An 18,923-nucleotide genomic window follows, 5' to 3' on the forward strand; every position below is an offset into this window, starting at 1 on the left:
TCTAGTGGAAGAATCCTTGAAATATGTTTTCTAAGTTTTGGGTTGAGTTCTTGATTTACAAACTGCCCTTGTATATAAAGGGTGATTCAGTTGAGTGACCTGTGTCCTATGGGCTCCTCTTCTTCACTATCATTAAGATGTCCCTCACTTTTCTCCCTTTCTACTACAGACTCTATTGTTGTCTGGGATCATCTTTTTTATCCCTGGTCTTTGAGTCTCTTCTTATCATAAAACTGCTTGATGCTGGCATCTGTGTTGATAGGCTTAGGGAAAGGAGAATGAGGAGGAGCTGGAAAGTAAACCCTACTCTACTCCCAGGCCTGGATTCTACTCTTGGCTCTTTTCTTGTTTACTATGTGATTGCTAAGCCTATATCTCTCAGGGCCTGATTACCTTATCTGTAAAACCAGGACATTATTAATTTTACATGTCTCTATTGAGAATATATGTGAAAACACTTTTTTAAAACATTAATTACTGTATAATTATGAAGTAGTATTAGGTATTTACATTCATAGGTACTATTTAGTACATTTTCAGTTAAATAGATTTTTGTTAACAGTCTTAGAAACCTAAATACCTCATTACACATTTACCAAGTGTACCGGTTAATAATGCGGATTTTTTCCAATAGAAAAAAATCAGTGGTTCTCAACCTTCTGGCCCCTTAAATACAGTTCCTCATGTTGTGACCCAACCATAAAATTATTTTTGTTGCTACTTCATAACTATAATGTTGCTACTGTTATGAATCATAATATAAATACCTGATATCCAGGATGGTCTTAGGCGACCCCTGTGAAAGGGTCGTTCGACCGCCAAAAAGGTCGTGACCCACAGATTGAGAACTGCTGCAATAGATGGAGTTACACATATGTTGATATATATATATATGATTTGATATGTATGCTATTTTGTTGTATTGACAGCAAGCTTCAAAACTTCATATGTCAAATATTCTGAAGGTGTTAACAGATATTTTTACGCTTAAAAATGCCATATTTTGTACCCAAAAAAGAGCATTTACAGGAAGTTTTAATTCATTATTTTGAAGAAAAGTGCTGCTGAAAGTTAACAAATACTTTGGGAAGCTTATGGTGAACATGCTCCATCTCAAGATATTTGTGAATGCTGGTTTAAACGCTTTAAAAGTGATGATTTCGACGTGAAAGACAACATCCACGTCAACCGAAAAAGTTTGAAGACCAACAATTACAAGCATTATTGGATGAAGATGCATGTCAAACTCAAAAAACTTGCAGAAAGATTAAACGTTTCTCAACAAACAATTTCCAATTGTTTACAAGCAATGGGAAAGATTTTAAAGGAAGGAAAATGGATGCCACATCAACTGAATGAAAGACAAATGGAAAACCAAAAAGTCATCCGTAAAATGTTGCTTCAGTGGCACAAAAGAAAGTATTTTTTGCATTGAATTGTGACTGGCGATGAAAGTGGATTTATTTTGAGAATCACAAATGCACAAAATCATGGGTTGATCTAGGTCAACCATCAACATGGACTGCAAGGCCAAATCACTTTGGAAAGAAGACAATACTCTGTGTTTGGTAGGATCAGGAAGGTGTGGTGTTTACACGCTTCTGAAACCAGGTGAAATCGTTAATATTGATCGCTACCTACAACAAATCAATTTGAACCACACTCTGATCATTAAAGGACCAGAATGGGCCAGAAGACACGGCAGAGTAATTTTGCTTCTTGATGACGCACCATCACACACTTCAAAACCAGTTAAAGACACGTTAAAAGATCTTGCCTGGGAAGTATTAACCCACCCGCCGTATTCACCAGACCCTGCTCCTTCAGATTACTACTTGTTCCAATCGATGGCACACGCACTTTCTGAGCAGCACTTCAAAACATAATGAAGAAGTGGAAAATTGGGTCTATGAATGGTTTGCCTCAAAACAAGGAAAGTTCTATTGGGACGGTATCCACAAATTACCTGAAAGATGGGGGAAATGTGTAGCTAGCGATGGACATTACTTTGAATAAAGCACTTTTGATGTTTCTCTTGAAATTATCGTGTTTTCTTTGACTACAAAATCCGCATTATTAACCGATACATCTAGTTAATATAAAGAATTTGTCATCCAAAGGAAAGTACAATATTATACTTTTTGTAGTAAATATCCTATATAATAAAGAGATAATATGCTAATTAGACCAAACAGCAGAATGACCGTCCGTTCAAAGGACATTCCAGATGAAACGAGGGCCGTGAGGGCTGGCTAAGGCTGTGAGGGTGCCGGGAGCCGGTCCATGCTTGCTGTTTCAAGGGACCTGGCATATATGGCATACTGTTCTTAATATGTTTGCTCACCTTCTTGGCACTATGTGTTTTAACCAAGGTCTCTGAGAAAGGTTGTTTCCCCAGGTAGGGATTTTCCCCTGAAGTTAGGAAGGGAATAAAACCTCTTAACTAAGTGCCAGGTGGGAAATTAATCACTTTAACTACGAACAATCATGCTTAAGCTACATAATCTTTACTCCCTGGAATGGAGATAAGAAACGCCCTAACCTTTGAAATAGAGATTGATAGGATTGGAATCAACTGGTATAAATACAGAACTAAGAAGACAGAACCAGGTGGCACAGAACCTACACAGAACGTTCTCTAGAGACAGAAGAACTTCGCTGGAGAGAACATGGCAAAAGATCCTGGACAGAAACTGGCCTCAGAACCTAGAGACAGAACCTAGCAAGAGAACATGGCAAAAGATTCTGGACTGAACCTGACTACAGAAATTGGCAAGAGAACCTGACTAGAAAACCTGGTGACTGAACCTGGCTGGAGAACCTAGCAAGGGAACATGGCTACAGAACCTGGCTGGAGAACCTAGCAAGAGAACATGGACACAGAACCTGGCTGGAGAACCTAGCAAAGGAACATGGCTACAGAACCTGGCTGGAGAACCTGGAGAACCTAGCAAGAGAACATGGACACAGAACCTGGATGGAGATCCTAACCAGAACTTCGCTGGAGATCCAGACCAGAACTTGGCCGGAGATCCTGGCTAGAGATCCTGGCTAGGCTGCTGATCAACTGAACGCTGTCTCCGTGTCATTCCTTCTTCGCCGACTCCGTCAACACCTTTGGGGACCCCTGGACCTGCTGGGGCTGGACCCCGGCATCTGGCGCCCAAACAGGGACCCCTAGGTAAGCGCCACGCACTCAGGACGGATAGGACTCCACCGTAGGAAGAGGGTGGATAGTCTTTGCCCCACAATCGGGATGGATTGGACTCCACCATAGGAAGAGGGTGGATAGTCTTCGCCGACTCCGTCCACACCTTTGGGAACCCCTGGAACAGGATTCCCCTAAGTAAGCCCCCCCATTGAGAACCCCCACATTCGGGATGGATAGGACTCCACCAGGGTACTTCAGACCCCCCTATAGAGGATAAGTAGGGTAAGAAGGTGGATAGTACGGAACTTAGATTGAGAAGATGTGCCATACTGAGTCCAAAGAAAGAAGACACTGTATTGATTCTTAGATTGAGAAGATGTGCCATACTGAGTCCAAAGAAAGAAGACTCTGTATTGATCTTTAGATTAAGAAGATGTGCCATACTGAGTCTAAAGAAATAAGACTCTGTATTGATCTTTTAACACATATGCTTGCTAGCAGAGGAATTAAGGTTACTCCCAGTCAGACAGAACTTTTTATACAAGAAGTATGTCCATGCTTTTCTGAGGAAGGAAAGGTAAATGTAAAGGCATGGGAGAAGGTTGGCCCAAGGAGCCTTATCCTTAACCCCACTGCAGCCTTTCCACCCCGGGAAAGTGCAGGATTGGCAAGCTCTCCCTGGGGTGATAGATCAGGACTCAGGTAATAGCGGGAAGCGCCAATCCTACTCTTAAAATGGATACAAGAGAGCATTTCGGGTTTTTCTTTTTAATGTCTGCTTTTAAATAATAAAAAAGGGGGAATTTGCCGGGAGCCGGTCCATGCTTGCTGTTTCAAGGGACCTGGCATATATGGCATACTGTTCTTAATATGTTTGCTCACCTTCTTGGCACTATGTGTTTTAACCAAGGTCTCTGAAAAAAGGTTGTTTCCCCAGGTAGGGATTTTCCCCTGAAGTTAGGGAGGGAATAAAACCTCTTAACTAAGTGCCAGGCGGGTAATTAATCACTTTAACTACGAACAATCATGCTTAAGCTACATAATCTTTACTCCCTGGAATGGAGATAAAAACGCCCTAACCTTTGAAATAGAGATTGATAGGATTGGAATCAACTGGTATAAATACAGAACTAAGAAGACAGAACGAGAGAGACAGAAATTGGCACAGAACCTACACAGAACGTTCTCTAGAGACAGAAGAACTTCGCTGGAGAGAACATGGCAAAAGATCCTGGACAGAAACTGGCCTCAGAACCTAGAGACAGAACCTAGCAAGAGAACATGGCAAAAGATCCTGGACTGAACCTGACTACAGAAATTGGCAAGAGAACCTGACTAGAACCTGGTGACTGAACCTGGCTGGAGAACCTGGACAGAACCTGGCTGGAGAACCTAGCGAGGGAACATGGACACAGAACCTGGCTGGAGAACCTGGAGAACCTGGCTGGAGAACCTAGCAAGAGACCATGGACACAGAACCTCTCTGGAGATCCTAAGCAGAACCTCTCTGGAGATCGAGACCAGAACTTGGCTGGAGATCCTGGCTAGGCTGCTGATCAACTGAACACTGTCTCCGTGTCCTTCCTTCTTTGCCGACTCCGTCCACACCTTTGGGGACCCCTGGACCCGCTGGGGTTGGACCCCAGCATGAGGGGCTATGAGGGCTGGGCCCCTTGCACAAAATTCGTGCATTGGGCCTAATATATCTCTAAATAAGAATGCTATTCAGTCTAAGATTATCTTAAGCTATCCTTTTAATTTTGTATATGCATTTGCATGTACTTATGTTGAGAACATATTTAATGTTGAGAATCTATAGAGTTATTTTCTGAGGAAATGTAGGATAATAAATTTGCTTTGTATAATTTTCACACCATATAATCAACATGATTTTTACCAATTAATAGCTAACAAATTACTTTGCCATATTGATGGGTGGAAATTGATGGAGAGCTTTATTGTTGAGCTTTGTTTTATTTCAAAGCAGATGTCATTATCTCCCATTTCAATTCATATGTCCTTATAAAGGGTATTAATGGGCTTGTTTACTAAGCCTGAGCTGCTGCCATGTGTGAACTGTATTCTTATTTGGATTGCTTGCACTGTGAGGGAACTTACTGCTAAGTTTGTATCTTCAGATATTTATTTCATTTTATAGGTTAGTGGTTCTCATAATTGGACATAGTACTAAGTCTTTTCTTTTTCTTTTTTTTTTTAAAGAACACTTCAATGTATTGGAAATATCCTCGGCTTAATTTGCCATCACTTTTTGGTAGAATATATATTCTAGTTACTAGATTCTATTCTAGAATCTAGTACATACAGCTTTTCTCTTACGGGGTCCTGTGAGGGAAGTAAGGCCTATAGAAAATAACAATTGAATATTTTCTCAATCTTCCCAAGAATATGGTGTGTGGTTAGAGCAGGGGTGGGCAAACTTTTTGACTCGAGGGCCACAATGGGTTCTTAAACTGGACCAGAGGGCCGGAACAAAAGCATGGATGGAGTGTTTGTGTGAACTAATATAAATTCAAAGTAAACATCATTACATAAAAGGGTACGGTCCTTTTTTTTTTTTTTTTTTTTTTTTTAGTTTTATTCATTTCAAACGGGCCGGATCCGGCCCGCGGGCCGTAGTTTGCCCACGGCTGGGTTAGAGCCATTATAGATACGTGGGAGAAAAAGTTAATTCCTTTTGAACAGTGGATATACAGTGCATTAGGCCTAATTCTGTTGTAACCCCAGGTGAGAAGAGCTACTTTAGTAAATTATTTAAAAACATGCATTGAAAGTAAATTTTTGAGATCTTGCATGGTCAAAAGTATCTTTATTTTACTGTAATATGTAATTGATAGTCTGGTAGGATATGGAATCCTAATTTAGAATTTGCTTCCAGTTTTGAAGGCATGCTTTTTATTTTTGTCCTGATACCAGTAGTAGTATTGATGTTGGTAACTTACCTGATTCCTGATCTAGAGGAACTTGGTTTTGTGAATTACGTGCAAAATGATCCTTTGGTATAAATACAGATAGTTTTTACTGCTGTTGCTTTGTTGTTTGGCTTTCTTGAATCTGCAAGTCAGTGACTACTTGTTTATGTCTTACTTACCAGTGTCAAATTTATGTTGTTGTATCCTCTCTTGGACTCATACTTGTGAAATATATACTGAGTGGCCAGATTATTATGACCACCTGACGTTTGTAGGCAAATTAGCCGTACACCGACTGCATTGTATGGGATATGAAAGCCAAAGGAAGGCCTGTTCGAACACCTTTGCTGTCTGCAGTTACCAAGATAAAACGTCTCCAATTCGCACAGGAACACAAGGATTGGACAGTCGAGCACTGGAAAAAAGTCATATGGTCCGATGAATCACGTTTCCAGTTGCATCATGCAGATTGCAGAGTGAGAATTGGGCGGAAACAGCATGAAAGCATGCACCCCACATGCATGAGTACAACCCTTCTAGTTGGTGGGGGCAGTGTTATGGTTTGGGGCATGTTTTCCTGGCATGATTTGGGCTCTTTAATTCGTGTGGAACAACGTCTGAATAGCACAACATACCTAAGTATCGTTTCTGATGAAGTTCATCCTATCATATTGATGGTGTATCCCAATGGAGATGGCTTCTTCCAACGAGACAATGCGCCATGCCACGGTGCTCGTATCGTGCAGGAGTGCTTTCAGGAACATGAGGGAGACTTTACCTTGCTTAGGTAGCCCCCACAATCACCAGATCTCAATCCAATTGAGCATTTGTGGAACAAAGTTAAAAGAGCCATCAGGGAGCTGGTTCCACAACCATCAAATCTCACAGAACTGGACAGTGCTATTCATCAGGCATGGTGTCCGATTCCTTGCATCACCTTTCAACATCTCATGGAGTCAATGCCAAGAGGAATTGCCACAGTATTGAAGGCAAAAGGTGGCCCAACGAAATACTGATGGGGTGATCATAATAATCTGGCCACTCAGCGTATAGCCATACCTATTGCTTTTATTTTTCTTGTGTATTTTATTTTTTATTTTTAAAAAATATTTCTTGCCCAGCCAGCATGGCTCAGGGGTTGAGCATTGACCTATGAACCAGGAGGTCACGGTTCTGTTCTTAGGTTGTGGCTCGATCCCCAGTAGGTGGCATGCAGGAGTCAGCTGATCAATGATTCTCTCATCATTGATGTTTCTCTCTCTTTCTCTCTCTCTCTAACTCTCTGAAATGAATAAATATATATTTTTTAAAAATTTCACTTCTGTAATTTTAGTTGAGATTTAAGAGGGAACACATTAGGTCATTGTCTATATTCTGGAACATTTCTAGATTTTACATGCTATTCAATTTGATCATTATAATAGTCCCATAATATAGGTAATATTATTAGCATTTTATAAATGAAAAAAACACAGACTTAGAGAAATTAAGTTAATAGCTCAAATATATCCAGTTAGGCTAGAACTAGGATTTGAACCTAGGAAGTTTAATTTCAAATCCTGCTTAATCATCCTAATAAAAGGGTAATATGCAAATTAACCATCACTAATAAGGCAGCGCCCGTAGCCACATGATGGCAGCGCCCAGTCTTTTCAGCCCCACCAGTGCGGGGTGGGGGGGTGGGTGGGGGGAGGGTGGCCGCTGAGAGCAGGCAGCATGAGCAGCCTGGCGGAATGCTTGCTTCGAGGCAAGCATTCCACCCTGGCCACAGAGGGCTTCTGGGCAGTGGACACAGAGCGGCTGGGGTAGGGGGAGTGGAAATGCTTGCACCATCGCCCCGACGAAGCAAGCGTTCTGCGCCCGGCCGAGGATGGGCCTCTGGCCAGGCTGGGGCATGGAACGCTTGCATTGTCGCATCTGCGACCGGCCACGGATGGGCCTCTGTGCCGCGGAGAGCCTTTGGGCAGCGGGCGCGGAGTGACCAGGCCCTGCAGAGAGCTACTTGCACACGGATTCGTGTGCAGGGCTGCTAGTTATACTATAATGCCTTTGTGGTATTTTGTCCTTTATGCCTTGAGAGACAAGCACCCATTTTATGAATTAATTATAGTTATTTCTCTATTGTCTATAATTCATGCTAATTTATATTTCATGAAATGGAGATAAGCAGAAACAAAACCCTTTTGTAGTTGTGGGTATCAACTATACAGTTATTCTTATCACTAATTGATTTTTAAATGTCTTTGCTTAAGGAAGAATATGTTATATACAGGAAATCGAGTTTGTTTTTAAGTGTCCTTTCTGGTAAAGAGAAAGTCTTGGGTTATATGTAATGCTGTTGTATATGAGTGGAGTGCCAGCCTTGAAATGTATGCATAATGAAGAAGGAAACTGAGATCGTATTGTAAGGTATCTGTAAAAATGAACCACAAAGTCAGTTGTAACTGAATTAGTTGTTGTCCAACTAAGTGGGATGCATTCCCAGATTGAAAGTAAAAACTATGGCCGGGAAAATCAATCTAGGATATATAAAGAAAATAACTGACTAGAGTTTTTTAATTTCAATTAAGGTAGAGTAAGGTAAATGGATTGTAACATAACTAGGAAAGAATTTTTTGGAATTTTAAGGTTAGCTGTTGAGAGGACATAGTGTAAAATTTTGGCTATAGGTACTTTACTATTAGATTTAATACTGTGGGATCATACCAGTCACTTAGTTTAAAGAATGATACTTCTTTCTTTACTGTGAAAATAAAGGTAATTTTTTACTAGGAGTGTTTTAAGTGGAAAATACTCATTGGTAGATTATATATTTTGAAAAGTTTAAATGTAATGAAGAACTGTAGCAGCTCATACTTGTTTCAAAGGAACATGAATTGGAGTAGTAGTCTTTTTAATCTTCTCTGTTGATTAGTTTGGATTAACACTGTCTTAATGACTCGTAGATCTCTGCTAGAGGTAAAACTTAAATGTTTATCCTTTGCTTTAGCTGTTGGAATCCATTAAAATTGTACTTGAAAGAATATCTTTCCTTATGAATTCTTAATCATGGCTGAGGCAAGCAGTAGATTAGATATAAATCTAGAGGCTTCAGGAAGGATAAACAGTATTATGTTTATATCCATTTTGGAAGTAAACAAAAAAAAACAAACAAAGGAAATAATCATAAGAGGTGGGTACTGTGGCGGATCCTACAAAAACATAATAGATGTGGAGAAAAGTGTTGCATTTTTGAGAAAGGAAGAGAAACTGATTTTATTACTTCATCCTGAATCTTTTAAGTATTGATCTTGGTTTGTTTTCCTAAAGCAGCAATTCAGTGCAGGGCATTACTGGAAGCTAAAACGTTAGTGGAATAGCCTTTCTTGTTTATCAAGTCATTTAAAAAACCCAGCAGCATGGTTTAATGCCTTTTCTGTCAGTCTCTTTCTCGGTCTGTTTATTACTGATTTGACGGACTCTGGTCCTTCTCCTTTGCTGTTAAACGTGTGTGTCCTTTGTTTGTGCTGGTGGCTTTTGCTATATTTGGATGTGAGAGAAAAGCCTGTCATTGCCATACTCATATAATTAGCCTTCTGGCTGAACATATACATTAAATAGACTTTCTAAGCCATGAAAGAGGGAAGCTCACAACAGCGTAGATTTTCTTCCTGTACTGTTGTATCGCCTGTTTTATGTCCTCCACGAATTGATGGCCGAAAGCTTGTCCGGAATGCTTCATTTGGAGGATACAATGAACTTTCATTGCCAGGTTTGTTTTTTAATCTTATTTCTTAATTTCTTACACAGTTTTCATTAAAATAAAATAGACATTTTAATATCTTAAACCTGCTTTTGTTTAAAGAAAACAACTTTATGTGAAAGGTTAGGTTTTAGTAGCTGCTGCTGTAGTGCTTGGCTTTTCCATATTTTCTCTTACAATTTCTTAAGCTCAAACTTGAGAACTAATGATTCAGTAAAGTACAAATCTTCAATACTTATGAGTTTTTGTTTTAATTATAGAGGTAAATAGTATACCCTTTGATAAAATTGAAGCCTTTTCTGGATTTGAGATGAATGTAAAATTCTATAAATGAACAAATTATTCTGAGATTTCTATAAATGAAACCCAAATATTTAATATTGATATTTGTTTGGCTGTTTTCAGGAAAAGAGTAACTAACCTAAAATTGATGTTTAGTTTAATTTTTAATAGCTCAAGCCCTGACTAAAGTGAACTTTTCTGCCTGAGAATAATATTTGACATCCCTTACTTGTTGTTAGATATGTTTGTGTATGTTGTTTTTGCTAAGAAAAACAAATTGTTAGGGAAATAGTTATTAAATGAAATTTGGTGTTTAACAGCTATGATTTAGACATTAAATCATTTGTCAGTGAGAGGTAAATATAAATTGATCTTTTATTGTTTGAAAAAGATTTATTATAGCAAATATTTGGATATATTTTAAAATATAAACATTTTTTCTTTTCAAAATTTTAAATTGCTACATAATTATATCTACTCTTTAAAGTTATATTTTTCTTTTAAAGTAAAAATACTCTTAATATTCATGAAAAAGAAATATTGCCTGAAACCGGTATTTTAACAATCTATTTTTCTGACACATATTTTGTTATTCTATTTCACACTAATTTTTATTCTTGACTTTTTGTGAATATTCATGTTGATAGATGATATATTCATTTCTTTGTGATAATGAAACACTATAGAAGGTATTACCTGAGCAATTAAATAAACTATTTTTAAATTCACTGATTTCATTTTCTTTTTTAAGTGTTTCTGAAAATTGGAAACCATAGTCCTGAACTGTTGCCTAAGTAGTGTAAGCTTTAAATAGCATTTATAATCCATATTTAGTCTTGTTAGTGTGGCATCGTACTATCATGCTTCTTTCTTACATTCTCAAAGGTTATAAATATTCGTATTTATCTTTGTTTGAAGTGGCTTTGAAAATACAATATACTGAATTTTTTAAATGTTGCTAAATGCTCTCTTTGCTTTTACAATGTGATTTCCATTTCTATATTTGTTTCTGCCTCCTTGTTCTTTTTTTAAAGAAAGCCAGCAAGCTTGCTGGAATACCTTTGTTGACCTTGCCTCAAGTCTGCTCAATACTAAAGAATCAGGTGACCCTAATAAAAAAAATAGAAAATGTCACTTTTCAAATTTGGTATTTACTTAATTAGGTAATTAAAGGCAGAATTCTCAGTTTTCTTGTCAAAGAATATATTGAATGTCATCCTGGATCAATTTGTTTGAATGGAAAAGTGAATGATTGGCTTGTTTTTCTAATTCTTGAAACAGAAAATATCATATTCATGCAGATACTTCCATATTCCACTTAATACAACCAACAGTTATATTATAACCAGCCATGATAAAAAGCTCTTTAAAATATGTTTTATCAGCTCCTTTAAATATGTTTTAAGTGGAATTAAGTACTTCCACGAAGCAAGCAGCTTTTTATGTATTTTTTAAAGTTAAAACTAAAAAAGGGAAGTCTTGGTCATTTTATTGTAATGAAAAGAAAAATTTTAGGTGTGTTTTTTTTTTTTCATCTGACATTTAAAGGTAACTTTATCTTACTACTTTGATCACAACCTTTTTTCATTTTAGTTTTCCTTAGGAAAATATTTTAATTATTTTGTCATTTCTACCTTCAGAAGTACATTTGATATGACCTTTTTCTTTATAATGAGCTATAATATAGAAATGGTACTCCTGCCCATGTACTCATAGTGATACCATAGTAGTTTTTTAAAAGTTTATATAGAGAATCTCTTATTTTTAAATATGTTTTTACTGATTTGAGGGAGAGAGAAATGGAGAAGGATAGAAACATTAATGAGAAAAAAACATCAACTGGCTGCCTCCTGCATGCCCCGCCCTAGGGATCGAGCCAGCAACCCGGGCATGTGACCTGTTGGTTCATAGGTTGATACTCAACCACTGAGCCACATCAGTCTGGCTAGAGAATCTTTTAAAATGTGATTTATTGGTTTTGACAGATAACATACAAACTAAGTTTATTAATGTCCTTTTCAAACATTTGAAACTTTCTATAAGACATACTTGCATGGTAAAAAAAAAAAAAAGCTTATTCAGACTTACAACTTCTACTTTTGTTTTAATTTACTGTTCAGTTTTTAAAATAATATGTGAATGTAGACACAGTGAAGTGGTGTTTTTCTTCATCTAATAAATGGATTTGTCTAAATTCAGATGAATATAAAACTTCACTAGAGAAATTGAAGTCTGTTTTTGTGAGAATAAAAGACATCATTTTTTATTTACAATATGTACTTTTAGAAAAGCTTTATGCTCTTTTTTTTATATATATATTTTATTGATTTTTTTACAGAGAGGAAGGGAGAGGGATAGAGAGTTAGAAACATCCATGAGAGGGAAACATCGATCAGCTGCCTCTTGCACACCCCCTACTGGGGATGTGCCCGCAACCAAGATATATGCCCTTGACCGAATCGAACCTGGGACCTTACAGTCCGCAGGCCGACACTCTATCCACTGAGCCAAACCGGTCAGGGCGCTTTATGCTCTTGTACATATATTTAGAAGATCTTTGAAGTGTTTTTTATTTTTTATTTTTTAATTTTTTATTAAATCTTTATTGTTCAGATTATTACATTTGTTCCTCTTCCCCCCCCCCCCCCATAACTCCCATCCTCCCAATTCCCACCCCACCCTCCGCCCTCACTCCCCACCCACTGTCCTCATCCATAGGTGCACGATTTTTGTCCAGTCTCTTCCCGCATCTCCCACACCCCTTTCCCCCCAAGAATAGTCAGTCCATTCCCTTTCTATGCCCCTGATTCTATTATAATCACCAGTTCATTCTGTTCATCAGATTATTTATTCACTTGATTCTTAGATTCACTTGTTGATAGATGCGTATTTGTTGTTCATAATTTGTATCTTTACCTTTTTCTTCTTCTTCCTCTTCTTAAAGGATACATTTCAGCATTTCATATAGTACTGGTTTGGTGGTGATGAACTCCTTTAGCTTTTTCTTATCTGTGAAGCTCTTTATCTGGCCTTCACTTCTGAATGATAGCTTTGCTGGATAAAGTAATCTTGGTTGTAGGTTCTTGGTATTCATCACTTTGAATATTTCTTGCCACTCCCTTCTGGCCTGCAAAATTTCTGTTGAGAAATCAGCTGACAGTTGTATGGGTATTCCCTTGTAGGTAACTGAGTTTCTTTCTCTTGCTGTTTTTAAGATTCTCTCTTTGTCTTTTGCTCTTGGCATTTTAATTATGATGTGTCTTGGTGTGGTCCTCTTTGGATCCCTTTTGTTTGGGGCTCTCTGCGCTTCCTGGACTTGTAAGTCTATTTCTTTCACCAGGTAGAGGAAGTTTTCTGTCATTATTTCTTCAAATATGTTTTCAATATCTTGCTCTCTCTCATCTTCTGGCACCCCTATAATTCTGATGTTGGTACACTTGAAGCTGTCCCAGAGGCTCCTTACACTATCTTCGTATTTTCGGATTCTTTTTTCATTTTGCTTTTCTGGTTGGGTGTTTTTTGCTTCTTCACATTTCAAATCTTTGACTTGATTCTTGTGCTCCTCTGGTCTGCTGTTGGGAGTCTGTATAATATTCTTTATTTCAGTCAGTGTATGCTTAATTTCTAGTTGGTTCTTAATCACAACATCAAGGGTCTCATTAGATTTCTTGAGGATCTCACTATTTTTATTGGCGGTCTCACCAGTCTTTTTGAAGGCCTTACTAAGTTTATTGGCGGCTTCTAGACAGTTCTTCAGAGACCTTAAAAGTGTGGTTTTGAACTCTATATCCTCCATTTCTGTCATTTTTGTCCTGTTTCTTTGTCTCTGCATTTTTTATGCTTTCTTGGTGCACCCACTAGTGGTCTTTGTGCGCAGTCTTGTTGTAGTTAAGCCTTGATTGTTGTAGGTAATACTGGGGGGGATTTGACCTCCAGGCCAACTGGCTGTGAGAATCAGCTGTGTCTGCAGTGGGAGAACTTGTGTCCTTTAGGGAGGTGCTAATCTAGCCTTTGCCTAAGGCTATCTAGCGAATACCTCTGTGCAAGGCTTGGGCAGGGCGGGTCCCAGGGGATCAACAGGGCGGGCTGAGCAAGCAGTTATGGCTGCTCTCAGTCCTGTCCCCAGAGGCTCTGCCTCTCAGAGTCCCAGCAACTGCTGCAAACCTCGGAGAGAAAGCTGCCCTTGAGTTCCGACCACTGCCAGACAGTCCCACTTCTCCCGTTTGAGTCTGGGTTCTCAGAGACTTGCCCGGAACTGGAGCTCAGAGCCTGAGACTCCCTCCCGATTGAAACAGACAACCATACCCTCAGCCGCCAGCCCGCTCCGCACGCACCTCCGCACCTTTGTATTTTCCGCACTGCGCCTCCTCTGAGTCTCGGTTTGCTTTTCTCTTTCCTTCTAGCTGTATAATTTCCCCTTAGCCAGCTTTCCTGTGGTTCTGGGTGATGTCCGTTCCATCTTTTAGTTGTATTTTTGAAGTGGTTGTGCGAGGCAGCAATCTCCCGTGTTTACCTATGCCGCCATGTTGGTTTCTCGAAGTGTTTTATATTAGTTTATAGCATTGAGAATTACCTATTACAAGTATTTATTACTCTGAAATATTTCACAACTTTTAAGCTGAATTATATAATTTCAGTTTTTTTTACAGTAAAGATTCTAATTCTGAAAAGTTTTCATTTAAAATTCTATGTTGGATTTATGAGACAGGTTTTTCCCCACAAGGGTTGGAGTTGTGTGGTCATTATCTTTACCAGAGGGGGCCGGGAGTGGGGAGGGGGACTGGTGGAGGAGGTGATTCCTTCTTTATATTACAGAAAAAAATTCTCTAAAATCTCTGAATTAGGAAAATGGAATGGATTTGTTCTTAGCTGATATAAACCAAATATAGAATAAATGGTATTTTTGCTATCCTAGAAATGATTTTTAAGTCCCAGGCTATGAATAATTATACCCTATATAATAAAAGGCTAATATGCAAATTGGCCAAACAGCAGAACGACCAGTTGCTGTGACATGCACTGACCACCAGGGGTCAGATGCTCAACGCAGGAGCTGCCCCCTGGTGGTTATTGTGCTCCCACAGGGGCAGCACCACTCAGCCAGAAGCTGGGCTCATGGCTGGTGGGTGCAGTGGTGGTGGTGGGAGCCTCTCCTGCCTCCGCTGCAGCGCTAAGGATGTCTGACTGCCTAAGCCGTCAGCCAGACATCCCCTGAGGGCTCCCAGACTGTGAGAGGGCACAGGCCAGGCTGAGGGCCCCCCCACTCCAAGTGCATGAATTTCATGCACCGGGCCTCTAGTATATATCTATATATATATCTATATATCTATGTATATAAGTATATGTATATAACTATATGTATATGTATGTATACGTATATGTATATTTTTAATATAGGTTTTTATTGGACTCAGAACAAATAGCTTTAGGGAAGAGTTAATATTACTTGCCCTCAAAAATAGAAAGAACATTAAAATGAGTACTGCTCTTTCATGTCTGCCATATAAATCTCAGAATTAACATTTCTCTAATTACACCCTTATAACATTAATATAACTGCTTTTGGCATAGTGTTACATGATTGCAGAGATGTGTACATGTTTATCCCAGTACACTCATATATTTTAGATTTATCCTTTTACAATGTGTATAGCAATAGTGACAGTGATACAAGGGTCAGTATTAACTGCATGTATACTATGGTGCAGAATACTATGCTAAATGCTTTCTGTGCAGTTTCATTTAATTCTCACAATAAGCACATTGTTAGATTTAAGTCTGTTCCTCAGTCCAGATTTATTGCCCTGGTCATCTTTAATCACTAATTCTGGAATTGTTTTCTAGTTTGGCAAGAGGTATGAAAAGTATGTTAGATTGGTTTATCAGGAATCTTTGTAAAGAAACAGTTCACTAGGAGAACAAAAGCACCATGAAATCTGAATTTATCCAGAGTGCTCTAGGAGCAGAGAAAAGTAGTATGTAGCTTGATGTTGGTGGGTTCAGGGAAAGATTTCATTACTTCTGGAAGCCTTAATTTATTCTAGAGAATTATTATACTAGAAACCTTTAAACTTATAATAGTTTAAAACTGTATATTCAGTCTAGGCTTAATGTACATAAAACATAATATATATTTGAAATTGAATGACTTATTTGCATTTGCTTTTAGCGCCTATATATGCTCAAAAGTAGTGATACTGATGTAATCACAATGTTTTTAAAGGTTTTGAAAGAGGAAGGGAAGACATTTCTCAAAATAGAGATGACTCTTCACTTTCTATGTCAAAGAGCAAGGTAAGCGTATTGTTGTCACCAAATATATGAGTACAACATTTTTCTAACATTTAAGATGAGGAAACTAATCTGTAATCCTATCAGATCTTCTGAGATGTTCTTATGTGGTATATCTAAGCCCGTGATGGTGAACCTATGACACGCATGTCAGAGGTGACATGCAAACTCATTTTTTTGATTGATTTTTCTTTGTTAAATGGCATTTAAATATATAAAATAAATATCAAAAATATAAGTCTTTGTTTTACTATGGTTGCAAATATCAAAAAATTTCTATATGTGACACGGCACCAGAGTTAAGTTAGGGTTTTTCAAAATGCTGACACGCTGAGCTCAAAAGGTTCGCCATCACTGGTCTAAGCCATGGATGATATGGTGAAAAAAGGAACATTTCACTGGGGCTGGTGTTCACTTGCAAATTTGGCCTTTTGATAACCAGTATCCTCCCTGGAGTTACTGTTTCTGGTATGGCTGCTACAGCAGTACTTCTCAAACTGAAATCTGATAGTTCCATTTGGAGAAATTCTCAGGGTTTATTTATTTTTTTTAAAAAAATATTTAAGTGTTTGGGGTTCATTTGAATGAACATCAAAATGTGTACATTTTACGTAAGTCCAAAGATCTTACAGTAATAGCCTGCAATTGAAAGACATTTTCTTAGAATAAGACATAGTTTCCTGAGTTAGTTTTTCTCAAACCAAAATACCTATATATAAAGTATGTGTTTGAGAAATAAATTGAGAAGCACTATATGATGCCTTGGTTTTCCTATGGGTTTGTAATTTACTAGATTTCCATAATATGTCAAGGGATTTGACTTTTGACTATTACTTCTGGTCAGGTTTAATAGCAGGAGAAGCTTATGTTTGTGGAATCAAACTTTGAAGATGTGAAGTAAGAAAACCTATTTCTTAAGCTAGTAAATTCTCTGCTATTCTCAGCAAATGACTTTGCTTTAAAACACTTTACATTTTTTTGTTCTTGTTCTTGGGAGTGGTTGAGAAGATTACATATGTTTTAATGTATAATTTTACACAAATTTTATTTGTGCTTAACTTTTCAAGTATTCGTTACATAAAGGTCCATCTGTCATATGTGTAAAAGTACTTAGGATGGAATTTTAATAGTGCTTTATATGTAGGTAACATATACATGAGAAATGCCTTGATTATTTTATATAAAATATACTTAAAGAAAATTAAAGAGAAAGTGATTATCTTGGGTCTGCCATGGCTAGAAATACAATGCAATTTATAGGATTTTAAAAACCTATTTTCAAATCTTAATACCAGAATTGGTGAGTGTATGGTATAATGTATTCCTTCCTACTCAGAAGCCTAAACACTTAAACCCCACACCTACACAGCCCCCTATATGTAGTCTATAAGTAGGGGGTGGGGGAGCAGGGAACCTAGAAAGAAAGTTTACATACCTTAGTGAAACAGTATGCTTTGAAACTGCTCTTTGAGTACAGTAGCACCTAGTCATACATGATTCTTTAAATTTAAAGTAATTAAAATTAAATGAAATTAACAATTCCGTTTCTCAGTTATATCAGTCTCATTTCAAATGCTTAATAGCCACATTTGACTAGCAGCTACCATATTGGACAACTGAGATATGGAACATTTCACATTTCTGTCATTCAGAAAGCTCTCCTGGACAGCATTGCTTTAGAGTAAATAAAGCTAGTTTAAATCTTGATTCTCATGGTTAAGATAATGGTCAGTGCCCTGGATGGTGTGGCTTAGTGCGTAGAGCTTTGGCCTGAGCACAGAAGGGTCTCTCTCGGTTTTAATTCTCAGTCAAGGGCACTTACCTGGGTTGCAAGCTGGATACCTGCCCCAGTATGGAGTGTGCAGGAGGCAACCAGTCGGTGTGTCTCTCTCACAATGTTTCTCGGGGTGGGCAATGGGATAAGGACACATATGTAATACCTTAATCAATAAAGAAAAAAAAATTAAAAAAACCAATGGGAAAAATATCCTTGAGTTATTGTTTCTGGTATGGCTGCTATAGGAATACTTCCTTTTGTTAATTTGACAATTAACAAAACCAACCAAAAAATATAGTGGTCAATAAGATTTTAAAAGAAGGAAACTTAGTAAGCTATTTCCAACAAAAAATATTTTTGGTATTTAAAAGGTAACCTATTCATTGTAAAAACTTAGTGATGTATTTAAAAAGACTGAAGACCTCTTTCACTGGATCTTTTTTTTTTTTTTCAGAACTAGCTATACAATATGGCAAGGATTTTTTGAAGTATATGTGTTCTAATTTATCAAGCTTGTATGATACCCTTCTGGCCTGTTGGTCCCTTATATACTGGAATCTTTTAGGAATTACCAAGCTAGATCTTGTCATGTGTAGGAAACAGATTTCCTATTGTTCATGAAGATAAGTATTAAATTTTAGTCTGAGTCAGATTATGTATAAACAGTTTTAAAAGGTGAGAAATCAATATAGTGAGATGGCTAAGAGCATGAGACTGGAAATTAGCCAAACCAGAATACAAATCCCAGTT

At 37.8% G+C, this 18,923-nt stretch overlaps 1 protein-coding gene across 2 annotated transcripts in view; it reads left to right on the forward strand.

The window, feature by feature from the left end:
• The window catches only part of OSBPL8 (oxysterol binding protein like 8), a 171,498-nt gene that overhangs the window by 100,308 nt on the left and 52,267 nt on the right, over window positions 1–18,923 (forward strand). For both annotated transcript variants that reach the window (XM_081083382.1, XM_081083381.1), the window contains one exon: window positions 16,329–16,399. In XM_081083382.1, coding sequence (XP_080939508.1) covers window positions 16,329–16,399 — 71 coding nt within the window. The remainder of the gene's footprint in view (window positions 1–16,328; window positions 16,400–18,923) is intronic.

The sequence above is a fragment of the Myotis nattereri genome (assembly GCF_964212035.1).
Source record: "Myotis nattereri genome assembly, chromosome: 2".
Classification (NCBI taxonomy): Eukaryota; Metazoa; Chordata; class Mammalia; order Chiroptera; family Vespertilionidae; genus Myotis; species Myotis nattereri.